This window comes from Schistocerca serialis, chromosome 7 (genome assembly GCF_023864345.2).
Source record: "Schistocerca serialis cubense isolate TAMUIC-IGC-003099 chromosome 7, iqSchSeri2.2, whole genome shotgun sequence".
NCBI classification, from domain to species: domain Eukaryota; kingdom Metazoa; phylum Arthropoda; class Insecta; order Orthoptera; family Acrididae; genus Schistocerca; species Schistocerca serialis.
This window is the reverse complement of record NC_064644.1, coordinates 289,913,102-289,936,067: the sequence shown is the minus strand read 5'-3', so window position 1 is coordinate 289,936,067 and position 22,966 is coordinate 289,913,102. Positions and strand designations below refer to the sequence as shown.

At 40.2% G+C, this 22,966-nt stretch overlaps 1 protein-coding gene across 5 annotated transcripts in view; it reads left to right on the top strand.

Moving 5' to 3' along the window:
• The window catches only part of LOC126412848 (uncharacterized), a 309,701-nt gene that overhangs the window by 41,655 nt on the left and 245,080 nt on the right, over positions 1 to 22,966 (top strand). For 4 of the 5 annotated variants that reach the window (XM_050082699.1, XM_050082700.1, XM_050082703.1 and 1 more), the window contains exons 3-4: positions 10,172 to 10,298; positions 18,033 to 18,146. In XM_050082699.1, coding sequence (XP_049938656.1) covers positions 10,172 to 10,298; positions 18,033 to 18,146 — 241 coding nt within the window. The remainder of the gene's footprint in view (positions 1 to 10,171; positions 10,299 to 18,032; positions 18,147 to 22,966) is intronic. The other variant, XM_050082704.1, reaches the window with a different exon arrangement.

The window sequence follows — 22,966 nt, the reverse complement described above, 5'->3', positions numbered from 1 at the left end:
GATAAACTGCAATCGCGATATGCTACGATCCAACCTTTATCAAAGTCGGAAACATTATGGTACGTATTTCTCCTTCTTACATGAGGCATCACAACAACCTTTCACCAGACAACGCCGGTCAACTGCTGTTTGTGTATGAGAAATCAATTGGAAACTTTCCTCATGTCAGCACGTTGTAGGTGTCGCCACCGGCGCCAACCTTGTGTGAATGCTCTGAAAAGCTAATCATTTGCATATCACAGCATCTTCTTCCTGTCGGTTAAATTTTGTGTCTGTATCACGTCATCTTCGTGGTGTAGCAATTTTAATGGCCAGTAGTGTACATATGTTTATACATATCTTTCCTTTCCATAACTATTCTCTGTCCTCTCTTGAACAATCTTTCGCTTACTGTTTCTCTACCTTTTTTTTATTTTACTTTGCTATCAAGATATGAGCATTTACTTGTGGTTTTAGTCAGCTTTACTGATATTTAGGAATTGTGAGGACTCTTTTTTTTCTTTATTTCCTTTTTTTTCCCCCCAGTCGTAAACTTCAGGTGGTTATGACATATGAGTAATCTATTTTCTATTCCTATCTTTTGTACTACCTTTTTCCTAGTATGTACTATTTTCATTATTTGTAGCTTGAAAGGACTCTGGACGAAATGGAAGTGTTCTTTCAACGCTCATTTATTTCCACAAAACATAATAATGCTAGTCGTTCATAGAATTCACACTTCCCAGAATACTTCCTATAAAATTTGTATCTTACACTGTCCCCTTCTCCTAGAATCAGCACCTATTCCTTGCTTGTGGGGTGTCCTTATGAGAGCACTTCCTCTTTCCATTCTGGTAGGTACACCCCTTACAAAACATCCCTGTTTTTTAGCCCACAGATCGTCCTATCTCCACATAGGTACGCCTGCCCTTTATACTTAGTGAATGCCGGGTACGCCCCCTTATCCTTTCTGAGTAGGCCTCACAGTTCATTACCCTAGTACACATTTCTGTGTATACCATAATTAAGTATCTTGTGGTAAAGAGATAAATCTACTTAAACTTCACATTCATTCTTTAATATATCATTTACCCCCTAGAGTCCTCCTCTACCTATCATCTTCTATATTTTCAGTAGATACTCTGTCAACATATGCTATTTACGCCCCACTATCCTTCAGTTCATCACAGTATTCATTACACTGACATTTCTTAATGATCAGCCTGACTAATTCTACTCCTACTTTCGTTTTCACGCCTCTCTTATTTATTCATTACCCATTACTACTTTGTAGTTGTTCGTTATGTATGTGCGCCTATTTTGGAAGGAACACCGAAGACAACTTGGGATCTGACAGTCATTACTCTGCCCGTTAACTCAGAATGTTAATGTCCCTGGGGGATATACAATTTTACATCCTTTACTTTGTCTTGGATGAGCTTAATTTCTCTCCACAGGTCGTCCATACCCTTCCTGGTATCACTAAGTTCGGAAGAAGGAATAGGCGATACGTTTCCGGATATTATTCTCTCGGTAACCTTTTGATCTATAATTTCTCCAAATTGTTCCTCCAAACTAAATACATTTATAATATCAGAGTTAGCTATTTTCTCTTTGAAATTTATTACTATATTATCTACCCTTGTATTGACACCTGTAATTTGCGATTGAATAATTGGCGTTAATTCATTATGCGTATCTACACTGTCTTTCAAAGTATTCATTCCCTGTCTTAGGTCATTATATTTAATAGTGTACACATTTTCGAAAGATCCTAACTTTACAATTAGTTCTGATTCTACATTATTACATTTGTTATCAATGTCAAGTTCTAATATTTTCGATAAATCTTGAAAAGTGTCATTCTGTTTCTGACTAAGGTTAGTAAACATATCATTTATGAGAGGTCAAAGAATTCGTCAACTCGTTCTTTAAACCTAATTTTAAATTCTCTACTTTATTACTTACGGTGTCGAATTCAGTCTTCAGAGCAGCCATGTCTTCGCATAGATTACAAAATTCTTTGCTTTGATAGTTGACGTTGGTGTTTAACAAACCTAAATTTGTCATTTGAATATTTAGAGTTTCACTCTGAGCTTTTAATTGAGAATTTACTAAGTTTAGTTCTTTATTTAGACTCGTACTCTGAGCATTTAAAGCTTCACATTGGGTATTTAATAGAGAACTTAATGAGTTTAATTTAAGACTCTGAGCTGTGATTAAATGTATCAAATCAGCCCAGTCAGACACTTTGTTGCTAATCTTCATGGCCTTACCTTGGTCTTGAGTTTCCCCAACCTGTTGTATATTTTCCATACTTTTATATGCCTTAGCTCTTCTAAGCATTTAAAACTAACTTTAAATATGATACACAATAACAATTCACTCAACAGTATCTTGTTCCACTTTGTACTAAAGTAATCAGTTTTGTTTCATGCTCACCCGGTGTAGAATTGGTGTTCTGTAGGTGAGCAGATGTGGAGACAGATCAGCACCGGTGAACAACAGCTGGTGTCGGGGGTGTCGGGGTGCATGTTGGTTTCCGCGTATGTGTGAGAGCAGTATACTCCCCGCACTGGATCTTCTTGGTTGAAGCGTTCTATGCGTATTTCTTCTTAGACAAATATGTTGAAATCTTCTTTGCTGTTTTATCGTTGTGAATTTTTCATTTCTTCACCTTTTTTCCATTTAAATTTTGCTCCACTGGATACTTGATCATATTCAAATTTCTCGAAGTAATTTCCTTGTCTTATTATGTTTGGTTGCTATGGCAACACAAAACAGCTTCTTCTCTTGATTTTGACTTAAAATTCCTGTTTTCTTGGTCCTTTCACACAGGTCGCCACGTTCTAACCTGCTGTGATGACTTAGAAAAGCCGGGTGTTGGAACCCTCTTGACTTCTCTCCGTCGAATAATGCTAGGTACAGGAAATAAATCAAACAATGGAAAATCTAGGATGGAATGTAACAACCAACTCTCCACAGTTCCTGTCCCTTTACCACACGGTGCCCTGCTCGTCACTATTGATGCCACCTCCCTGTACACTAATATTCCTAATGCCCATGGCCTTACTGCTATCAAACACTACCTTTCCAGACGCCCTATGGATTCCAAACCGACAACCTCCTTCCTAGTCTCCATGACCAACTATATCCTCGCCCACAATTATTTCTCCTTTGAAGGCATTACCTACAAACAAATCCACAGTATCACTATGGGCACCCGCATGGTACCATCCTATGCTAACCTATTCATGGGCTATCTAGAGGAATCCTTCCTAAAAACCCAGGATCCTAAACCCCTCACCTGGTTCAGATTCATTGATGACATCTTTGCTATCTGGATTGAAGGCAAGGACACCTTATTCACATTCCTCCAGAACCTCAACAATTTCTCCCCCATCTGCTTCACCTGGTCCTACTCAACCCGACAAGCTACCTTCCTAGATGCTTACCATCACCTCAGAGATGGCTACATCAGTACCTCCGTCCATATCAAACCTACCTCCACTTCAACAGCTGCCACCCATTCCATACCAAGAAGTCCCTTCACACCTACAGCCTAGCCACCCGTGGTCGTTGCATCTACAGTGACAAGCAGTCCCTCTCTAAATATACTGAGGGTCTCACTGAAGTCTTCACTGACCGTAATTATCCTCCCATCCTTGTAGAAAAACAAATCTCCCGTGCCTTATTTTCCCAGACTCCCACCACCTCCCAAAGTCCCACAGTCCGGCCACAAAGGAGCATTCCCCTTGTAACTCAGTAACATCTGGGACTCGAGCAACTGAATTAAATTCTCCGCCAGGGTTTCGATTACCTCTCGTTGTACCCTGAAATGAGAAATATCCTGCCCACTATCTTTCCCACCCCTCCTACCGTGGTATTCTGTCGTCCACTGAACCTACACAACATACTCGTCCATCCTTACACAACCCCTGCTCCCAATCCCTTACCTCATGGCTCATACCCCTGTAATAGACCTAGATGCAAGACCTGTCCCATACATCCTCCTACCACCACCTACTCCAGTCCGGTCACTAACATCACCTATCCCATCAAAGGCCGGGCTACCTGTGATTTACAAGCTAAGCCTCAACCTCTGTGCTGCATTCTGTGTAGGCATGACAACCAACAAGCTGTCTGTCCGCATGAATGGCCACCGACGAACTGTGGCCAAGAAACAAGTGGACCACCCTGTTGCTGAACACGCTGCCAAACATGATATCCCTCATCTCAATGACTGCTTCACAACCTGTGCCATATGGATCCTTCCCACCAACACTAGCTTTTCTGAATTGTGCAGGTGGGAAATTTCCCTGCAATACATCCTACATTCTCATAACCCTCCTGGCCGCAACCTTAGTTAGTCACTGTCCTCACCCATCTAGCCTCCTCCGTGTTCCCATTCCAGCACTACACAGCTGTCATTTCACTGCCACACCCAGTCTTTTAATTTCTTTTTATTTCTTTTATTTCTCTCCTTTCTGCTACTTACCCCCTACCCCCTCCACACCTTCTCTCCTGCCCTCCATCTAAACTGCAACACTTCACTGTCTGCCACTCCCACCATACTATCCCTCCCCCTCCCCGCCACAGCCTCCTCCTTACGTCCACCCAGTCGCCACTCCCACCATGCACTGGTGCTGCTGTTTGCAGTGTGGTTTCAGCTCTCTGAGACTGCAGGTGTGTGTGCAAGTTGCGTTTACGCGTGTGCGTGTGCGTGTGCGTGCGTGTGTGGGTGTGTGCGTGCGCGCGCGTGAATGTATGTGTGTCTACTGTTGACAAAGGCCTTAATGGCCGAAAGCTTTAATTGTGTGAATCTTTTTGTTGTGCCTATCACGACTCAGCATCTCCGCTATATAGGTACAGGAATTTTTAGACTCTTTCTGCTTATGAAATAAGTAGACGTACAAACTTTACTTTTCGTCAACTAACGATGTATTTGACCTCCTTACACAATAAAAATCTCTCTTTCCACATTAATATGTAACTTCCTGCCAGTCTCTCATACAGTCGGGTGTTAGAAATTGAGTTACAGTTAAAAGAAAGTTGGCTTGGATACCACGACCTTTCTTAACTTGAATCATAAAATGAGTCTTGCCTCTAACACAGTTTTGTGAAGAGTCTGCAAGAGTACTTGTTCAACTGTTCTTGTTTTAATAACAATAGTCAATGATACAGTAAGCACAGAGCTGCATATAAACTCCATGGTTCTTCCTTACACACTCACTAAAAAATCTATGGAATGCGTGACAGGTACGTGTCGGTGCGGTCCGACCGCCGCGTCTACTTTCTTCCCACGACTGATTTTAAATCTGCACACACAAACGTGAGGCACAGTAGGTAGGATTCTACCATCCCACACTCATATTCAGAATATCGTGTGTTCGAGACGTTAGAAGGCCAAGTGGTTCTAGAATTTACACAGAACTTATCAAATCACTACAGCCCTCTTATCCAAGCACACTTTTGAAGCCTTGTCTTTCTCTTCCAACGTGTGTGTTTAAATCCCTCATAACTATCACATTCTTCCTTCCCATCTGCTTCTGTATTTCCTCTTCAAACTCTTGCTTCTCCTCAGAAGTGCAACCCGCAACCCATGTGCGGTGCATACACTTGTATGTGTGACTTGTAGTCGTCCCCTTGAATGATATTTTGATCTTCATCATCCTATCACATATTCTCTTAACTTCTTCTTTTAATCCGTCTCTTACTACTATTCCCACACCATTTCTCCTTCCCTCCTCAGTTCTCACCTTCCTTCTCCTTTCAGCTAACTTCAGTATGTCTAACTTCCTTCTTTCCATCATTTCTACCATCTCCTCCACCTATCCAGTCAATTTTTGTATATTTAATGTCCCAAATCTTAGTCTTTGTTTATAGCCTGTTCATTGTTGATTAAATCCGTCCTTTGTGATGCCTGTTCTATTTTTGAAAGCAAAAATCATAATCCACAATTGGCTTGCTGGGCCTATTGTAGCTTCTCCAGAGCCCTGTTAGCCATCACTTTTCAGGGTCCCTGTAGGACCTTCACAGCTACCGTAGCGGTCCCGGGGCACACACAGTCCCCACTGTACCTCACTCGTACAGACAATCCCCTACTTCATGGCGTTGCCCATCTCCCACGACTTGGACGAGGGGTTGGACTTGTGGGAGGCTAAAATGGTACCACTCAAAAAGTTCTTTGCACTGTTCTTTTGTATTTTTCTTTTTGGTTTTGATTGACTACATTGCAATGAACATTTTAGTACAAATGGCAGCAGTTTTGGAAGTGTGCTTGCCAACAAATTTAATATATAACAAAATGTAAATTTAGACTAAATCTACAAAGTGGGAAATGATAGATTGTTACTTCCCATAAAGAAGACACATTAAGTTGCAGACAGGCACAATTAAAAGACACTTACACAAAGCTTTCGGCCACAGCCTTCATCGGCAAAAGAGAAGCAGAGAAACACACACCATTCATACAACAAAGACCTTTCTCAAATTTTTTCATTCCAATACTAACAGGGTTCACCCTTATGGGGCTCAAGGGGGATGTACATGAAATTGACTAAATATGCCAACTTAAAATTTATTTTCTGTTTATTACTAGACCTCGTGGACAGTAAGTCCCCAGAGTGTCAGTGATGAAATCGCACCTGCAGTGCCTGAAAAATAATCAAATGTGTGACACGATCTTCCCGTCACACCCACTTTTTGAAGCATCACTTTCAATACTAGCACGATGAACAACAGGTCTGTAGAGTGCTTTCAAGTAAACTTGTATGGGGTAAATCTAGAAGGCTATGACATATAATCTTTGGTTTTATCATCTGTTACTGTTCCGTATCTCAGAAACAATAACACACTAACAGCTTTGTTTTTGAAGTGCCGACTCTTGTTTTTCCTTGTGCTACTGATGGAGAATTATGCATATGTTAGATTCTTTCGTCATTTAATAATGCCATGGTCACAAAGATTGTATAGAAAACTGGATAAACTTCATTTGCAGAAGTTATTGAGTGCAAGACATGAGAAACAGCTACAAACCAACTTTCAGGTTAGGTCCAAAGTAAAACATTTGCAGAAAATCGAGGGACAACAAACCCTACATTCACAAGAGGCTTCCAGATTGTATCCTGGATGGTGTCAAGCCCACTTACAGATTTATGGCCAATCCTGAACTTCTAAAAAAGTGTATTTGAGCCAAAATCCAGATTTCCTATGAGTCTCTAATTTCACTCGTATGAAAACAATGCCTTAAAACCACATTTTCATCTGCTGCAGCTGTCAGAATTGCAACTTGCAATGCAGTTATTGTATTTGATGATGGAAACATGGGGAGGATGAATGCATAAGAGAGAATTGGCTTTAAGATAGGAAATTTCACTAAAGAATCTAGAGAAAAATAGATTTACAGCACCTCTCTGCAGCTGAAAAGTCAGTTGAAGACCTGGTAAGGGAAAGAAGGGAGAAAACAAGAAACGAAAAGAGAAGCCTTGAAGGGAAAGAGGACTCTAACTGCAAACCCAGGGCCTTCAGAAGAGGTGACAAGAAAAAACAGGTTGAACTTTAAATTGCATTTCCCAAAAATTAAGTTTCTTAAAGTTTATGCACTTTTTTCTCAGAATCTATGAGTGCTATAGTTATGAAATTTTGTACACTTGATTCTGTAAACCCAGTAAATGTTGTCTCAAGAGTAAATTTTGAAATTCGAAGTGAAATCTGAAATATGGGGCAAAGTGCTTGGAATTTTGCATGAATGTTTAATTATACTTATGTAATTATAATTAAAGAATTATTAAAATTGTCCTGTTATATATATTCAAAAAACCTCATGGGGGAAGCTAACTGTAAGCAAAGAGATTTCTATTACTTTTTGAAAACAGAAGTTTGAATTCCACAAAAAAGTTAAATATATCTAATCCAAGGAACTTTAACAGTAAATGTGTTATTTTCATGTAAGGCACGGCACAAAATTTCATTGCTGTATATTCAAAATTTTGGATTTGGTGCCTCTTTTAAATAGTGTGCCTTTTTTCACCTTAAGGTTTCTCGACCATGTACAGCCACTGAAATTGTAAATGCATTTTATACCTTATTTTTCATTTTGCTAAAGAACTTAGGAATAATCTGCTGTATTATTTCCAACATTAAGGAGTGGTTGTTGAACCAGTTGCCCAGCCACTTAGTTTTCTACCTTCTCCCTGTTGATTTTTATGCAAAGATTGATTTCATTATGGGCTAGGTCCTCAGGTCTCCAACATCTCCATCGGCATTTCTCTCAGTGCCAGCTATTTCTCAGTTTCTTGAGCATTGTGCCGACAGTATGGACGAGGTATCATCATCTTGTTGGAAATACATATGTTATAAAAAATTGGACCACCCTTATTTTAAATATCTCATTTCATGTGAGAAAGGGATGTTTCATGAAATTTCAGTAAATATCAGCCTGGAAGAATGTGTTCTCTGTCAAATTGACAAAGCAAATCTGTTAACTGAAAAATACTAATAATTTGAAGTTTGTTACATGTCAAAAGTGATGCAGTAAATGGCTTTCAGAACTGGAAACAAATTGCTGTTATCCAAAAGCTTTTTATACATCATTTCTTCATTTATAAATCATTGAAACATATTGGTAAAAGTTAATGTATATATACTAAGATGGTATCTGTTCTTTCAGACATGTCCACGAGTAATGAGTTAAATGGGCGGGGGCACTACGAATGTAGTGCGGGATAATACGTTGAGAATGAGAATGTGGGTTTCGCGGGAGGCGTGCCAGAGATAAATCCCTGCAGTCGCGCTATCCTCTGTGTCCTCGGTTGCTCAGATGGATAGAGTGTCTGCCATGTAAGCAGGAGATCCCGGGTTCAGGTCCCAGTCGGGGCACACATTTTCATCTGTCCCTGTTGACGTATGTCAACGCCTGTAAGCAGCTAAGGGTGTTCATTTCATTGTAATAAAAGTTAATGTGTACATGATAAAGTTGGTCACAAGTGATGATGGAACTGAAGGTGGAGTAGTAGTAGTAGCTGATGTAATGAGATGATTTTCTGTCAATTGGATGGAGAGTGATCTGTGGTTGAAACCTCGATATACTAACAGTCAGAGTTAAAGCAAGTTGTATAGACAGCAAAAAATACTTATTTTGCTGAGGGGAAGTAGACAAAACACACAGAAAATTACATAAAACACTGCATGGATTGCCCATAATAATATCCAGCAGGCACAATATTTAGCAATTTATATTTTTGGCACATTCACTCTGATGTCTTCCCTCTTCACGCTTATAGCTATTATCTTCCAGTGCAACCTAGGCCTAGGGATGTAATACAGATTGGACTTGGGCGCAACCAAGATTTCATATGAGCATTAAATTTTATATTTACGTTTAGTGGTTCACCAACTCAAAGCCTGTCAGTTGCCTTCCAGTCTAACTTCGATTTAGAACATTCAGCACAATGCTACAGACCAGTCTGTCAGCAAAACAAAGATTTTGACTTCACAGTCTATTTTGCATTATAATTATTTTGTCATCCAGCACTCAATCTGTCGCCTTTCAAACTAACCTGGACTTCGGAGCTATGCTACAGATCAAGCTATCACTACAACCAAGATTTCGTATTTTAAATAAAATCATTAATAATTATTAGAAACATCACAAGTATGTACGAACACACAATTTAAAATGACATGGGAAATCTTAATAACTATCTTGTACATTTGCACTTGCCCATATATGAGTGCTAGGTAAAGAAAGCTAAATACAAGTTGTAGACTGCGTGCCGATGCATTCTGTTAATCTGCTGAACGGAAACATTCCTTGCTTACAGTGCACTATTCTGGAACTAATATTTTTATTAGTAATTTTGTGGTGTCTCAGCTTATTGTTTGATTTGTAGTGGTTTCGTAATATGATAGTAACACAAGACAGGTAAAATGTGTTCGTTTTTTGAAATATATGATCAATACCTACAACTTTAGTGAACCCTTACATATTTCTTCTTGTGCTCCATCGTGCCACAATAGTAAACCTCCTGCGTATGTGTGGAATTAACAGTGGCATTTATTTCTCAGAACATTTCGAAGCTTTATGTAATACTTGCCTGTGTTTTGAAAATAATTTGTTTCTATTCAATATAGTCATTCCACAAATCACTGTGTTCCTGATAAAGATTCTAATTTGATTAATGTTGCACAGGTTGGAAACACTGTACGCACAACTGCTGATCTCTTCACTTCTGAGTATGAGATAAATGATGTTCCTGTGGCAGCCCGAAATCTGCTAACTAAGGGTCTCATACAAGAAGAAATAAACTTATCTTCAGGTTAGCTGTGCCTACGGACTGTCTTGAGTTGTGTTATTATTTCCTTACGAGCCATCCCAGCCGTGTTTGTGATTTATGATAGTTCTCTATTAGGGTTTATGTGACACAAGTGTGTTCCATGACATGGGTACTAAGATGATATTTAGGTCTCGCAATGTAGTAGGAAGTAAAATCTTTTAGAAATACGATAGTTGTTTTCCTGCCCGATAATCGTGCGTCGAGGTCCAGGTTTCTACAGTAGTATTTGTATCTCTTTGAGAACTATCATCAATCTCATCTCCCTTTCTGTTTTTAGTTTTAATGCAGTGCAACAAATAGCCTTCTGTAGCTTCTGTGTGTCCATTTTTTTCTGTATTTTGCTCCAAACATTGGCAATATTTTTTGTTTTTTACCATTATAATTTTCTCACCTACTTCAGCATAAATTACAGTTAATGCCTGTGACAGGACAACCTGTGTATCAAACTGTGCTATTTCTCTTACCCAAGTGGAATAATGAGGGAAGATGCTGTTGGATTTTGGAAGTCATAGCTAAGATCATGAACACTGTTTTTGCCTTTTTTTGGCACACTGGTTATGCCTTTGCTTAACATTGATAATGTCGTTTCCAGTTGCTTCGTATTAATCTGCATCACATGAATTTTCAAAACATGTTTATTAACTTGTCCTGACAAATCGAGTAAACCTTATTGCTTTTTAGAGTAACACCTACTGTAACATTCTCATCAAGACTTCATGTTTCAAAGGACAACACGTGCCGTAGTTTAATTCCTGTTGAAGGTTGAATGACCTCCTAAACATTTTAAAATTTGTCATTGGCAAGAAAAACTTCAAAAATAAGAAAAACTAGGAAGTTCCTCATTACTGTTGAAATAAGATAATAAATAAATTAATTGCAATAAATTTGATGACAAGATGGAATTTCTAGTTCTGTGTGGTGTGAACTATCCCATGTATATTTAGTAACAAGATAGTAAATTCTAAATCATATAAAATTGGAACTAAAATAATGGCAGGAGTCAAAATAATCACTCACAATATTGTTCAGGTGTTGAGAGAGTGATAGCCACATAAACAAAACTAAACATATTTCTGAGTGTTCGGACAGTGTTTTTCTTCAGTGCTAACTAATGCAAAAAAGGCACATGCACACACCCCGGGTCATTGCCCCAGCAGGCTACCCATTACCAGGACAAGTTAGGTGATTGTTGCAGTTCAGGTTGTTATGTCTGATACCCTTAAATTATGGACTTATATCTCTTGAATTATCGTGCAGCTAAGCCATATAGTGCTGATGGATTATTTCTTCTCCACTGCAACTGAATCTGTGCTAATAATCCAAAAGTGCATATCTAATTTGCGACGTGCTGCTAAATTAATAGAAAGTACTGCTTCTCAAATTTGATAGTATTGAGCCATTGATTACAGTACTTACACTTCATTCAGTGTTCGTATACAATACGAGTTATGTATTGGATGCACTCAATAAGAGTTGAATGACAGTTCCCATTAGAATGACAGCTGAGCTTTCTTTCTTGTCCCCACAATATAATACCAAATGTCATGGTACCTGTTCTAGGGCTTGAGGTATGTCTGCAAGATAGGACGATACTATATGGAATAAACCACCAAACTAGCAAGTATTGTGAAGCGTCATAAAGAAGCTATTGTCATCCCGCCTTGCAGAAGTCCTGCATCCATCCACATCAGATTTCATGTGCAAACAAGATCCAACTCCCAAACAGTTCACAAGTCTAAACTTACTATTCAAACGTCTTTTTAAAGGTGTTGATCATCATTCATGTACTATAGATGTTGTGCAGCATACCACTTTATCAAAGTGATATGTTACACCTCATGATTCTCTCTCTCTCTCTCTCTCTCTCTCTCTGTATGTGCGTGCACGTGCATAGCTCCTGTAGGTTTAAATCTTATTTAGGTATTTGGATTGATCCACCTAATAGGATTTCAGTGCACACTGTGAGGGGAGAGGGGGCATGTATGTGCGTTTCATTGTCTCTGAAGAAGAACAGTGCCTGAAAGTTCAGTAATGTGCAGTATTTTTGTGCCTGTCACCCGCTCACTGCCTTTACTGTCTGGTGAGTGATTTCCATTATTTGATTTTAAGCTGTGTAAGATTTAGTATGTCGTGGAAGAATTATATTACTTAAAAATGAAAGAATCCGTGTCGTAAAAAAACTGAGTAGTGATGAGGTTTATTGAATTCAATTCTAGAGTTTTTGATATAATAATTTCCCTGTTGCATAGTTATTGATTGATATGGAGTTATTTTGTATCCACCATGAGGAGGTGTGTGTCCTCCAGGAGGTATGGTAACTGTATTGTAGCATTCTTATTTCTGGTGGTCTTATCAATATTAGTTGGTGAATGTCAAACAATAGAAAATCCAGGATGGAATACCACAGTATTATGAAAGTGGTTGATTGCTACTGACCATATAGAGGAGATGTTGAGTCTCAGACAGGCACAATGAAAAGACTGCTATACATCTGAGCTTTCCGTCAAAAGGCTTTCTTCTAAAGTAGAACACACATACATTCACGAAACACTTCTCACACTTATGACCACTGTCTCTGGCCAGACACTGGAGATGGACTGTGAAGAACTGCACCTGATGGTAGAAACAGTCTGTGAGTGGTGAGGTTAAGGAGGAGGCTGGGTGTGGAAGGGAAGGGAAGGGAAGGGAAGGGAAGGGAAGGGAAGGGAAGGGAAGAGGAGGGGTAATGGGATAGGGGTAGGGGACCTGTAGTGCTGATTGTTGGAGCATGCAGGGATGTGATGGACACAGGGTATGACTAGTAGGTGCAGTCAGGTGGTTTGGGGAGGAGGGGTCAGGGGGAGAGTGGAAAAGAAGGGGAGTACAGAAACGAAAAAGGCTAGTGGGTGTATTGGTGGAACTGGAAGACCGTGTAGTGCTGGAGTAGGGCAGGGTAGGGGATAGTTGGGTGTAGGACAGGGGATGGCAAATGTTGAGGCCTATGGGTTACGAGAACGTGGGATATATTTCAGGGAGAGTTCCCATCTGCACAGTTCAGAAAAACTGACGTTGGTAGGAAGGATCGAAATGGTGAAGGCTGTGATGCAGTCATTGAAGTTAAGCACATTGTGTTAAGCTGCAATGCAACTGGATAGTCCAATTGTCTCTTGACCACACTTTGTCAGTGGCCATTCACTTGGACATACAGCTTGTTGCCTGTCATTCCCATGTAGAAAACAGCACAGTGGCTGCAACGTAGTTTGTAGATCACGACTGCATACCCAGGTAGCCTTGCCGTTGATGGGATAGGTGCTACCTGTGACCAGGCTGTAGTAGTAGTAGTAGTAGTAGTAGTAGTTGTTGTAGTTGTTGTTGTTGTTGTTGTTGTTGTGCTGATGTCAGGTGGGGGTTGGGGGGGTGGGGGGAGATGTAGGTTTTGCATCTAGGTCTAGTGCAGGGGTATGAGCCTTGAGGCAAGGGGTTGGGAATAGAGGTAGAGGAGGGATGGACAAGGATGTGGAATATCACTGTGGGAGGGGTGGGAAGAATAGTGAGTAGAATACTCCTCATATCAGGGAATGACATGAAAGAGGCAAAACCCTAGCAGAAAATGTGATTCAGATGCTGGATGGTACTGAGTCATGAGAGGAATGCTCCTCTGTGGCCAGACAGTGGGACTTTGGGAGGTGGTGGGTGACTGGATGTAAAAGGCATTAGGGATCCTGTTTCTGTACTATGTTGGGATGTTAACTTCAGTCTGAAGGCCTCAGCGAGACCCTCGGTATATTTGGAGATAGACGGCTCATCGCTACAGGTGCGACTGCCATGACTGGCTTGGCTGTATGGAAGGGACTTCTTGGTATGGAATGGATGGCATCTGTTGAAGTGGAGATGTTGCTCTCCTCAAACCTGTAAGCTATCCCAACCCCCCCCCCCCCCTCTCTCTCTCTCTCTCTCTCTCTCTCTCTCTCTCTCTCTCTCTCTCTCTCTCTCTCACTCTCTCACTCTCTTTCTCTTTAACCCCACCACTCCCTGTGTTCCTACCTTCTACATGCGTCACTAAGGCTATAAACATAACCAGCCAGGACGCCCCATTGGGACCAGCTACTGTGTCCCCACTTAGAGAAGCTCTGCTATTGTCAACCAGTAGCTCAGTGTATTACCAATAACTTACCTTTTCGTATAAAATACACCCTCCATTGACTCTCCACCATTCCTGTTCCCGTACTACATGGCATCCTGCACATCATTATTGATACCGCTTCCCTCTACACTAACAGCCCTAATACCTTTGACCTTGCTGCTATTGATCACTACCTTTCCCATTGTCTGACTGACTCCAAACCAATAACCTTCTTCCTGGTCACCATGGGGTGTCCACATGGCACCATTCTATGCCAACCTATTCATGGTCTGTCCAGAGGAATCCTTCCTAACCACCCAGAATCCCAAACTTCTCTCCTATTTTGGTTGCATGAATGATGTCTTTGTGATTTGGACTGAGGGTGAGGACATTCTATCCACCTTCCTCCAGAACCTCAACACCTTCTCCACCATTCACTTTATCTGGTCCTGCTCAATTCAGCAATCCACCGTCCTCATTGTTGACGTCCAACTAAAAGATGGTTACACCAGTACTTCCATCCATATCAAACCTACCAACCACCAACAATACTTCTACCCATTCCTTACCAAGAAGTCCCTCCCATACACCTAGCCAGTCATGGCAGTTACACCTGGAGTGATGAGCAGTCCATCTCCAAATATACCAAGGGTCTTGCTGAGGCCTTCACAGACTAAAATTACCATTCCAACATAGTACAGAAACAGGGTCTCTAACCGCTTGTCTCTCCATTCACTCACCACCTCCCAAAGTACCACTGTCCAGCCACAGACGACTCAGTACAACCCAGGACTGGAGCAACTGAATCGCATTCTCTGCCAGGGTTTCGACTCTTATCGATCCCTGATTTGAGGTGTCTCCTACCCACTATTCTTTCCACCACTCCCACAGTGGTATTCCACCACCCTCTGAACCTACACAATATCCTTGTCCATCCCTACTCCACTCCTGCTCCAAACCCCTTGCCTCATGGCTCATATCCATGCACTAGACCTAGATGCAAGACCTGTGCGGTATTACATCTTCCAACAACCACCACCACCACCAACAACAACAACAATAATTCCAGTCTGGTCACAGCATCACCTACCCCATCAATGGCAAGGCTACCTGGGTAAGCAGTCGTGATCTACAAGCTAAGCTGCAACCACTGTGTTGCTTTCTACAAGGGCAGGACAACCAACAAGCTTTCAGTCCATAAGAATGACCACTGACACAGTGTGGACAAGAGACGGCTGGACTATCCAGTTGCTGCCCAACACAATGTGCTTAATTGTTGTGACTGCATCACAGCCTTCACCATCTCGAGCCTTCGTACCAATGTCAGCTTTTCTGAATTGTGCAGATGGGAACTCTCCCTGAAATATATCCCATGTTCCCATAAGTGCAGGCCTCAATCTATGCTAGTTCCTGTCCTTCACTCACCTATCCCCTTCCTTGCACCACTACAGCACTATAAAGCTTTCTAATTCCACCAATGCACCCACTATTCTTTCTCCCTTTCTGTACTTCCATTATTTTCCATCCCCCCCCCCCCCCCCCTGAAACCTCCTGACTGCACCTAGTAGCTCTACCCTGTCTCCATCACATCCCTGCATGTTCCCGGAGTCAGTACTACACCCTACCCTGCTACTGGTCCCATTCCCTGCCCCAGCCTCCTCTGTACCCCCCACCACCTATGGGTTACTTTTCTTCCTATCAGGCAAAGTTGCTCACAGTCCTGCCTCATTGGTCAGAGACATGGGTTGTGTGTGTGAGTTGTACTTGCTTGAATGTGTGTATAGTTGTGCTTTAGAAGAAGGCCTTTTGACTGAAAGCACTAATGTATAGCAGTCTTTTTTTTTTTTGTTTTGCCTGTCTGCCAAACAACATCTCTTCATGGTGAGTAGCAATGTATCCTTTTTATTATATTAGGTTGTGAATCCTTCATTTTTCTCAGATACAAGAATGTATCACAGTGTTAGTGTTGTTGAGCCCAGAAGAAGGAAAGAAGCTATATATAAAAAAAAAAAAAAAAAAAAAAAAAAAAAAAAAAAAAAAAAAACTAATTTATGTAATTTTTAGACAATTATTACAAGAGGAGAAATGTATGAAATGAAAGCAAAAAGATTTAGAAGTGGTTGGAAAGTTGAAGGAATTGATAGTATAAACAGAAAAGTGTTGCTGAGTAAGTGTATATGACCATAAATGTGTGAAATGAAATATGTGACCTTTAGCACATGAATTGGAGTTTGTATAAAATTTATTAGTGGTAAGAACCAGGCATGTGGGAAGATGAAGAAGGAGAAAGTGTTCAAATCATATTAGCTGGAGCAATGTGTACAACAAAAAAAGATTTCAACCCAGTTGTGTTGTGTTAATAGCATATCAAATAGGTGGTTACTGGATGCAGATATGCGGTGAGGTAATCTATTAGGGAAATATTCAGATGAACCTGTTGAGGAACTGCATTCCGGCAATTCAAGAGTAATGGTCTGTAGTGTGTTTCTTTGTGAAGTTGTCAATTCAGCTGACTGTCATTTCTGAGGTTCCCACTATGTGATTGATAGGAGAATATATATTCTCGACTGTTGAGCCAAACTGAAAATTCTATTTTTATGCTCAATATTTATCTACTCATGTAGTTGTCTTAATCAGGTGCTAGTCACTATCAGGTCTTCAGCTGAACTTGTAAGACATTGTCTGTAATATACCACAATTAATATCCATGCTAGACACCTGATGTAGCAGTCTGTTAGGACTTCTGATTCAGATTTCTTTTCTGTCTCTTGATTTGACCTTCTTTGAAATTTTCATCCCTTTCTCTTCTTTCACTCTGATGGATAAAACAGCTTGTGATTCATTAATAGAGTGAGTGCTGTATCCCAGTTGTTACTTAAATTGAAATCGTATCCGTATTTGTTGGGTTTTAGATTTTGTGGAAACAGACAGTTAGAACAATCAAGGCGAGGTGCAAGAAACATTAGTGACACATCCTACTGAAGCAGCCCAGAAAATAAGCCACTGCTGATCTCTGTATGCAGTGTAACCATGAAATGAGGTATATAAGCTCAGTATTTTTATGCAAACTGAGTGTGATTTAAATGTCTATAGAAATAAGAGTTTGGGGACGAGGAATCAGTTCTCTTTGTCAGCTGCCAGTAAGGATGAATAGAAGCACACAGTGTCTATATTTCAGCACATAGTGGCTCGCTTGCAAGTCATAGTTTGAAGGATTAAACTGCTTCTCCAGCATGAGAGTGGCATGGAGCCTTCCTTCCAGTTCCAGCTTCTCAGAGGTATACAGCTGGGTACTTGCTGCACATCATATGTTGGATTCCCATCAACCCCATGGCCTCATTTTAATTCCGTAACTTCTGTTATTGTGTATTTGTGCAATGCAATGTAATCTAATAATACTGTGTAGTTTTTCGGTATTGGTAGATTTATCATCTGCAAAGTGTACAATGTGTGTCTCAAAGTTCAGCCATCTGCATATAGTATTTGTACTTTTTTGTGGTTGCAAATTCTAGTTGTGGCCATTTGTGTTCAGCTGCAGTGTTCATATGTGTACTTTATCAAACAGTGAGTATGTTTGCTTGATATATATATATTGATTTCTTGTTTGCCATCAGGTGCTGCAGTTTCCACACGCGGGAGGTATTTGACTATAGAAGAAAGACAAAGAAATCCAGGCTTACGTCCACTGTACCTCCACGTCCAGGCTTCTTCAAAAGAAGCTGTTGACTGTAAGTATTGCAAATGCAAATGGTTTTGAGTATATTGTTTGCTTTAGAATATTTGGTTTCTACCTTTATGCACATATACTTGGGCTGCCAAAAGAACATCCCTGACAGCAAGCAACTATGTTGCCACTCTACTAGGCAGCTGTTCGTTGTTGCACTGTGTCATTTGCCTGACTACCAGTGTCACACAGAAAATTGTAGAGCCATTGCAATGCCGTGGTACTGATGCCTAAAAACTGCTAATAACAATGTGGGAAAAGATACATTGCTACTTGCTGTAAAGAAGACACTTTAAGTTGCAGACAGGCATTCTGGCATGAGCTGCCAGAGTTGGTGATTATGTGTGTGTGAGGAGGGCTTGCTTGTGTGTATGAATGGTGTATGTTTCCCTTTTGTTGATTAAAGCTGTGCCCAAAAGTTTTGTGTAAGTGTCTTTTGATTGTACCTGTCTGCAACATAATGTGTCTTCTCTATGCTTAGTAGCAGTCTGCCTTTTCCTACATTGTTGCTATTCCATCATGGAGTTTCCATTGTTTAATTTTAAAACTGCCAATAGCCTTGAGGGATTGAAACATAATCTCTTCATAATTAAAAAGAATTTAAGATTAGGAAACACTTTTTGAGATAAAGTAGAGATTATGTTGTTTCAGTATTTCAGTACATATTTTAATAAATAAATGCATCTCTGACCTGCATCTCATGGAAGAGGAGAGGGAACCACAGTCTTCAGTGAGTGTGTCATTATTAGCACAATTATGTCATGATTGCTATCTTTAGTCTTGCTGCTATCATACCCAAAGCTCCTGTAAGATGTGCCATGTATATGTGGCAGTATGATTCTGTGTTGTAGGAATAATGCTGTCCAGTGTCTCACACACTAAAATTTTGATGTCTCTTAAATTAAAATTTTTATTTCTGCCTGCAACATGTGATTTCACTTGAGCTCACACAATTTCTATTGCACTGAAATGGCAATGATATGGTGGAAGGCGCATGACACTACTACCATTTACTTCTCCAATTTTGTTGATGTTGTAAGTGATATTATCTGATTTATGCTCTTTCACACTTTCCAGCATTTCTACTACTCTTATTTCTCTGTCAATGAATGTATACTGTTCTCCTCTAGCCAGTCCACTTTGTCACTCTTCCTGCTTCTGCCTGTAAGGACTTTGTTAAACTGAACAGAGTGATATGATGTATAATCAGATGTTATAATGGAGTTATTTTCTGCATATGGAAGAAAAGAGGGAACAGCCCACTCTTTAAATTTCGCTGCAGTCAACTCTTGGAACTTCCCAAATTTCTTTGGTGTAAACAACAACAAAGCAGTTGGAATAAATCCACTGATTGTTCCAGCATGCAAAGGAATGAACCAACTGCCTTTTCCAGCTGGAACTTTTATTGTTTCTTGTGGAGTATCATCAGTCTTCGTAGTCAGTCTGGATTGAATGATCAGCATTTACCCACATTTCATCCAGCCAAGCAATTTAGTGAGGTTTGCACTTATAGATACTTCCTCAAAAACACAGCATCTCCAGGCAACAATATCCTTCTGTCCAAGCAGATCCCTTATTCCAGAAAACGTTTTTCCTAGGTACTCATCCTCTTTAGTATGACTCAGAGGCTGGTTTTTCCTCTAAAAAGCAACTCACTATCTCATAGTAAGAAAGGCCAGCTTTTTCCAGATGGGAAATTCTTTCTACACATAATAATCATGTATGTATGTCGTCACATTGTGTCCTCTTGAAAATTACCAGGTTTTGTTATTTTAGCAGCATACACTCTGGTTTTTCCTGACTTTGAAAGGACAGCATTTGGTTTCTGTAGGTCTTGAGCTCACTCCTCACTCATTGTTTTCTTCACAGAGGTTGTTCCTATTTGCAGAGTTGTAGCTACTTGTTCGACGAAGTATGAGTGCTGCTGTTATCCTTTTCTTCTTCAAAATATTCTACAGTATACAAAAGAGCACGAGACTGGCTCTTTAAGGTAATGCCCCTGCCTACTTATCAGTGGCTTTAGGAAGAGGCCGTATCACACCTGTTTGAAGTAACAACTTTACACCAATGTGTTCACATGAACTGGATTGGTAACTCATGATCTGCGAGAGACATTTTGTAGCTATTGAGTATAGCATCATGCATCACCTTGAGTTGCTGGGGTGGCAACGGCCACCATCACCATCACCATGGCAATGATTACAAATTCCAGAGCTTGGATTGGCACAAGAGTGTTCCCTCCACGCGAAGCACTCCACATGCATGAAATGGCAGGGACAGTTACCAGCGTTAACAAACCAAAATCTTTCAACAAAGAAGTAGTTAGTGGGAGAAAAAGTGACAAGAAAACAAGAAATAGTGTCAATTAAAGCTAGATCATGGGAAACATTGTCTAAGCCAGTTCAATGGAAAGAGGTTGCATGTAGACTTAAGACTCTTGGCAACATTCTCAGGGTGGGGGGGGGGGGGGGGGGGTTGAGGCAAGGTCACATTAATTAGTAATGCTTGGGGTTTATTTGATCAAAGCATATCCATGTAGTCTTTTTGGTAGCCATTCGCTTCATATAACCACACCACTATACAGTAAAACCTCGAATTAATGAACCCGCTTTTAAGGATATCCTACTTTTAGCAAATATTTCTGTTGGTCCTGATGAAACTCCCATAAAAACAATGTTATTTCTCCTGCTTTTTATGAACACTACTTTAAGAAAAAGTCCACTTTCAAGGAATAAATATGAAACATTTTGCAAACCAAATTCAGATTTTTTCGTAGTTCTTAACATGTTTGAGTGAGTTTCTGATTTCTTTCCATTTCGTTTCCCACAGGTTGTACTTTTGTCATGTGATGCATTAAATGGTGATTGATTCAACTGGTCAACACGTTTGTAGATTGTAGTAAATAACTCAACTATCCTTGTAGCAATACCAGCAGATGTGTTGAAAGAATCGGAAATAGATATCCATTGACTTAGGTCATATGATGTTACAGCGCAGTCACTGAGTCTGCAAAACACCAGAAGTGTAGTTGTTTGCTTACTGCAGTGCTGAAGTTATCAATTTTACTTTTGTGGAGTTATGGCTTGCAAACATTGAAAGCTTACAGTTCAGCAAAAGTTGACTATCATCCATGTTGTTGATGGCAATCCTAACATAAATATTTCTGACATGGCAATGAAATATGATTTATTGCCCTCTATGTGTGGCATATTAAAAAATGAGGAAGTGTTCCTACATGCTGATGCTAACAATTCCTGTGGATCCAGAAAGGAGGAACATTCACAAGTTTATATTTAGTGATGTGGAAAATGTCTTCTAATCTAGTTTCAAGGACAGAGGAGTGGAAGCATATCTATAAGTAGAAGCAGACTGCCAGAAAAGGTTCTGGAAATTGCTCTGAGGATTGACTTTGAAAATTTTGGTGTACCAAACAGCTGGTTGAATTGTTTTAAAAAAAAACACCATAATCTGTCATTTCAGAGTGTAAGTTGGAGAGTGAGGCTCTGATCATAGAAAGTGTAAATTATTGGAAGGACAAGGTTGCCTTCACTATTAATTCCCAGTGTTTCCAAAACATTAAAATACTACTTCGTACTTCAGAGCACAACAGCAGATGCTGGGGACATCAGAAATCTCTACAACTTTTTCAGCCATTTAGATGCCAAAATGGGTGCAGTAGGAAGGTATTATTATTGATCTCTGCCTTGTACATCTCAAGGAAACATAATTCCTGAGGAATGTAAATGTTGTGTTCCTTCAAACTGCACAAGTCATCGGCAGCCTCTGAACCCGGGCATAATATGCTCTGTTAAAGCCAAATCCAGAGTAGCAGTTGTGCAGAAGTCAATTTCATTCTTTGAGAGGAAGGAGGTGATGACACTCAGCCTTGTACATATGCATGTGTTTGTTGCTGCCTGGAATTCTGTAACTCAACAGACAGTGTTATATTGTTTCACAAAGAGTAGCTGTGGTACATTATTTGCAGCTGAACACAATGTTGTTCCAGAAGAAGAAGGAGAAGTAGCAAAACTAAAAAATGGAAACGTCAGGTTGGAATATCAGCAATATAAGAAAAATATAGATTGCTACTCACCGTAAAGATGATATGTTGAGTTTGCAGACAGGTCCAATGAAAAAGAAACTTACACATTTCATGTTATTCCAGTCCGAGCTGCTGGAGATGGCGGTCATGTGTGCATGAGGTGTGCTTGCTTGTGTGAATGTAAGTGTGTGTGTGTGTGTGTGTGTGTGTGTGTGTGTGTGTGTGTGTGTGTGTGTGTGTGTGGGGTTGTTTTTCCTTTTCTGATGAAAGCTGTGGCTGAACACTAATGCGTAAGCGTCTTTTCGTTGTACCTGTATATATCTCAGCGTGTCATCTACCTATTCCTTATATTGTTGGAGTAGTGGAACTGATATTTCTGAAAGTGCAACATTCCAGGATGTTGTTGCAATAATGATGTCCTGATTTCCATACCTAAGGTTGATGCAAGTGAAATGCTTATGAAGGAACACAGGTAGGAGCTGGCAGTGAGGAAGAAGACATAGAAGGGGGGGTGCTGCCTCAAGTTTCGCTGTTGCTGTGTAAGGAATTGATACTTAATGTAGATGAATCAATTCGAACTTAATATCAACCAACTGTAGCGACTACTTCTTTCACTACAATATGCTGAAAGAATAAAACAAACAAGACTCCTTAGTTTTTTAAATAAAGGATTTGGTCTGCAAGAGTTGTAACAATTGTATATTTACTGGATTTAAATGTGTAACTCAGGATATTGTTAATTTTGTAGTTAAATAGCTTGCTTGAATTGTGATTCTGGGTTA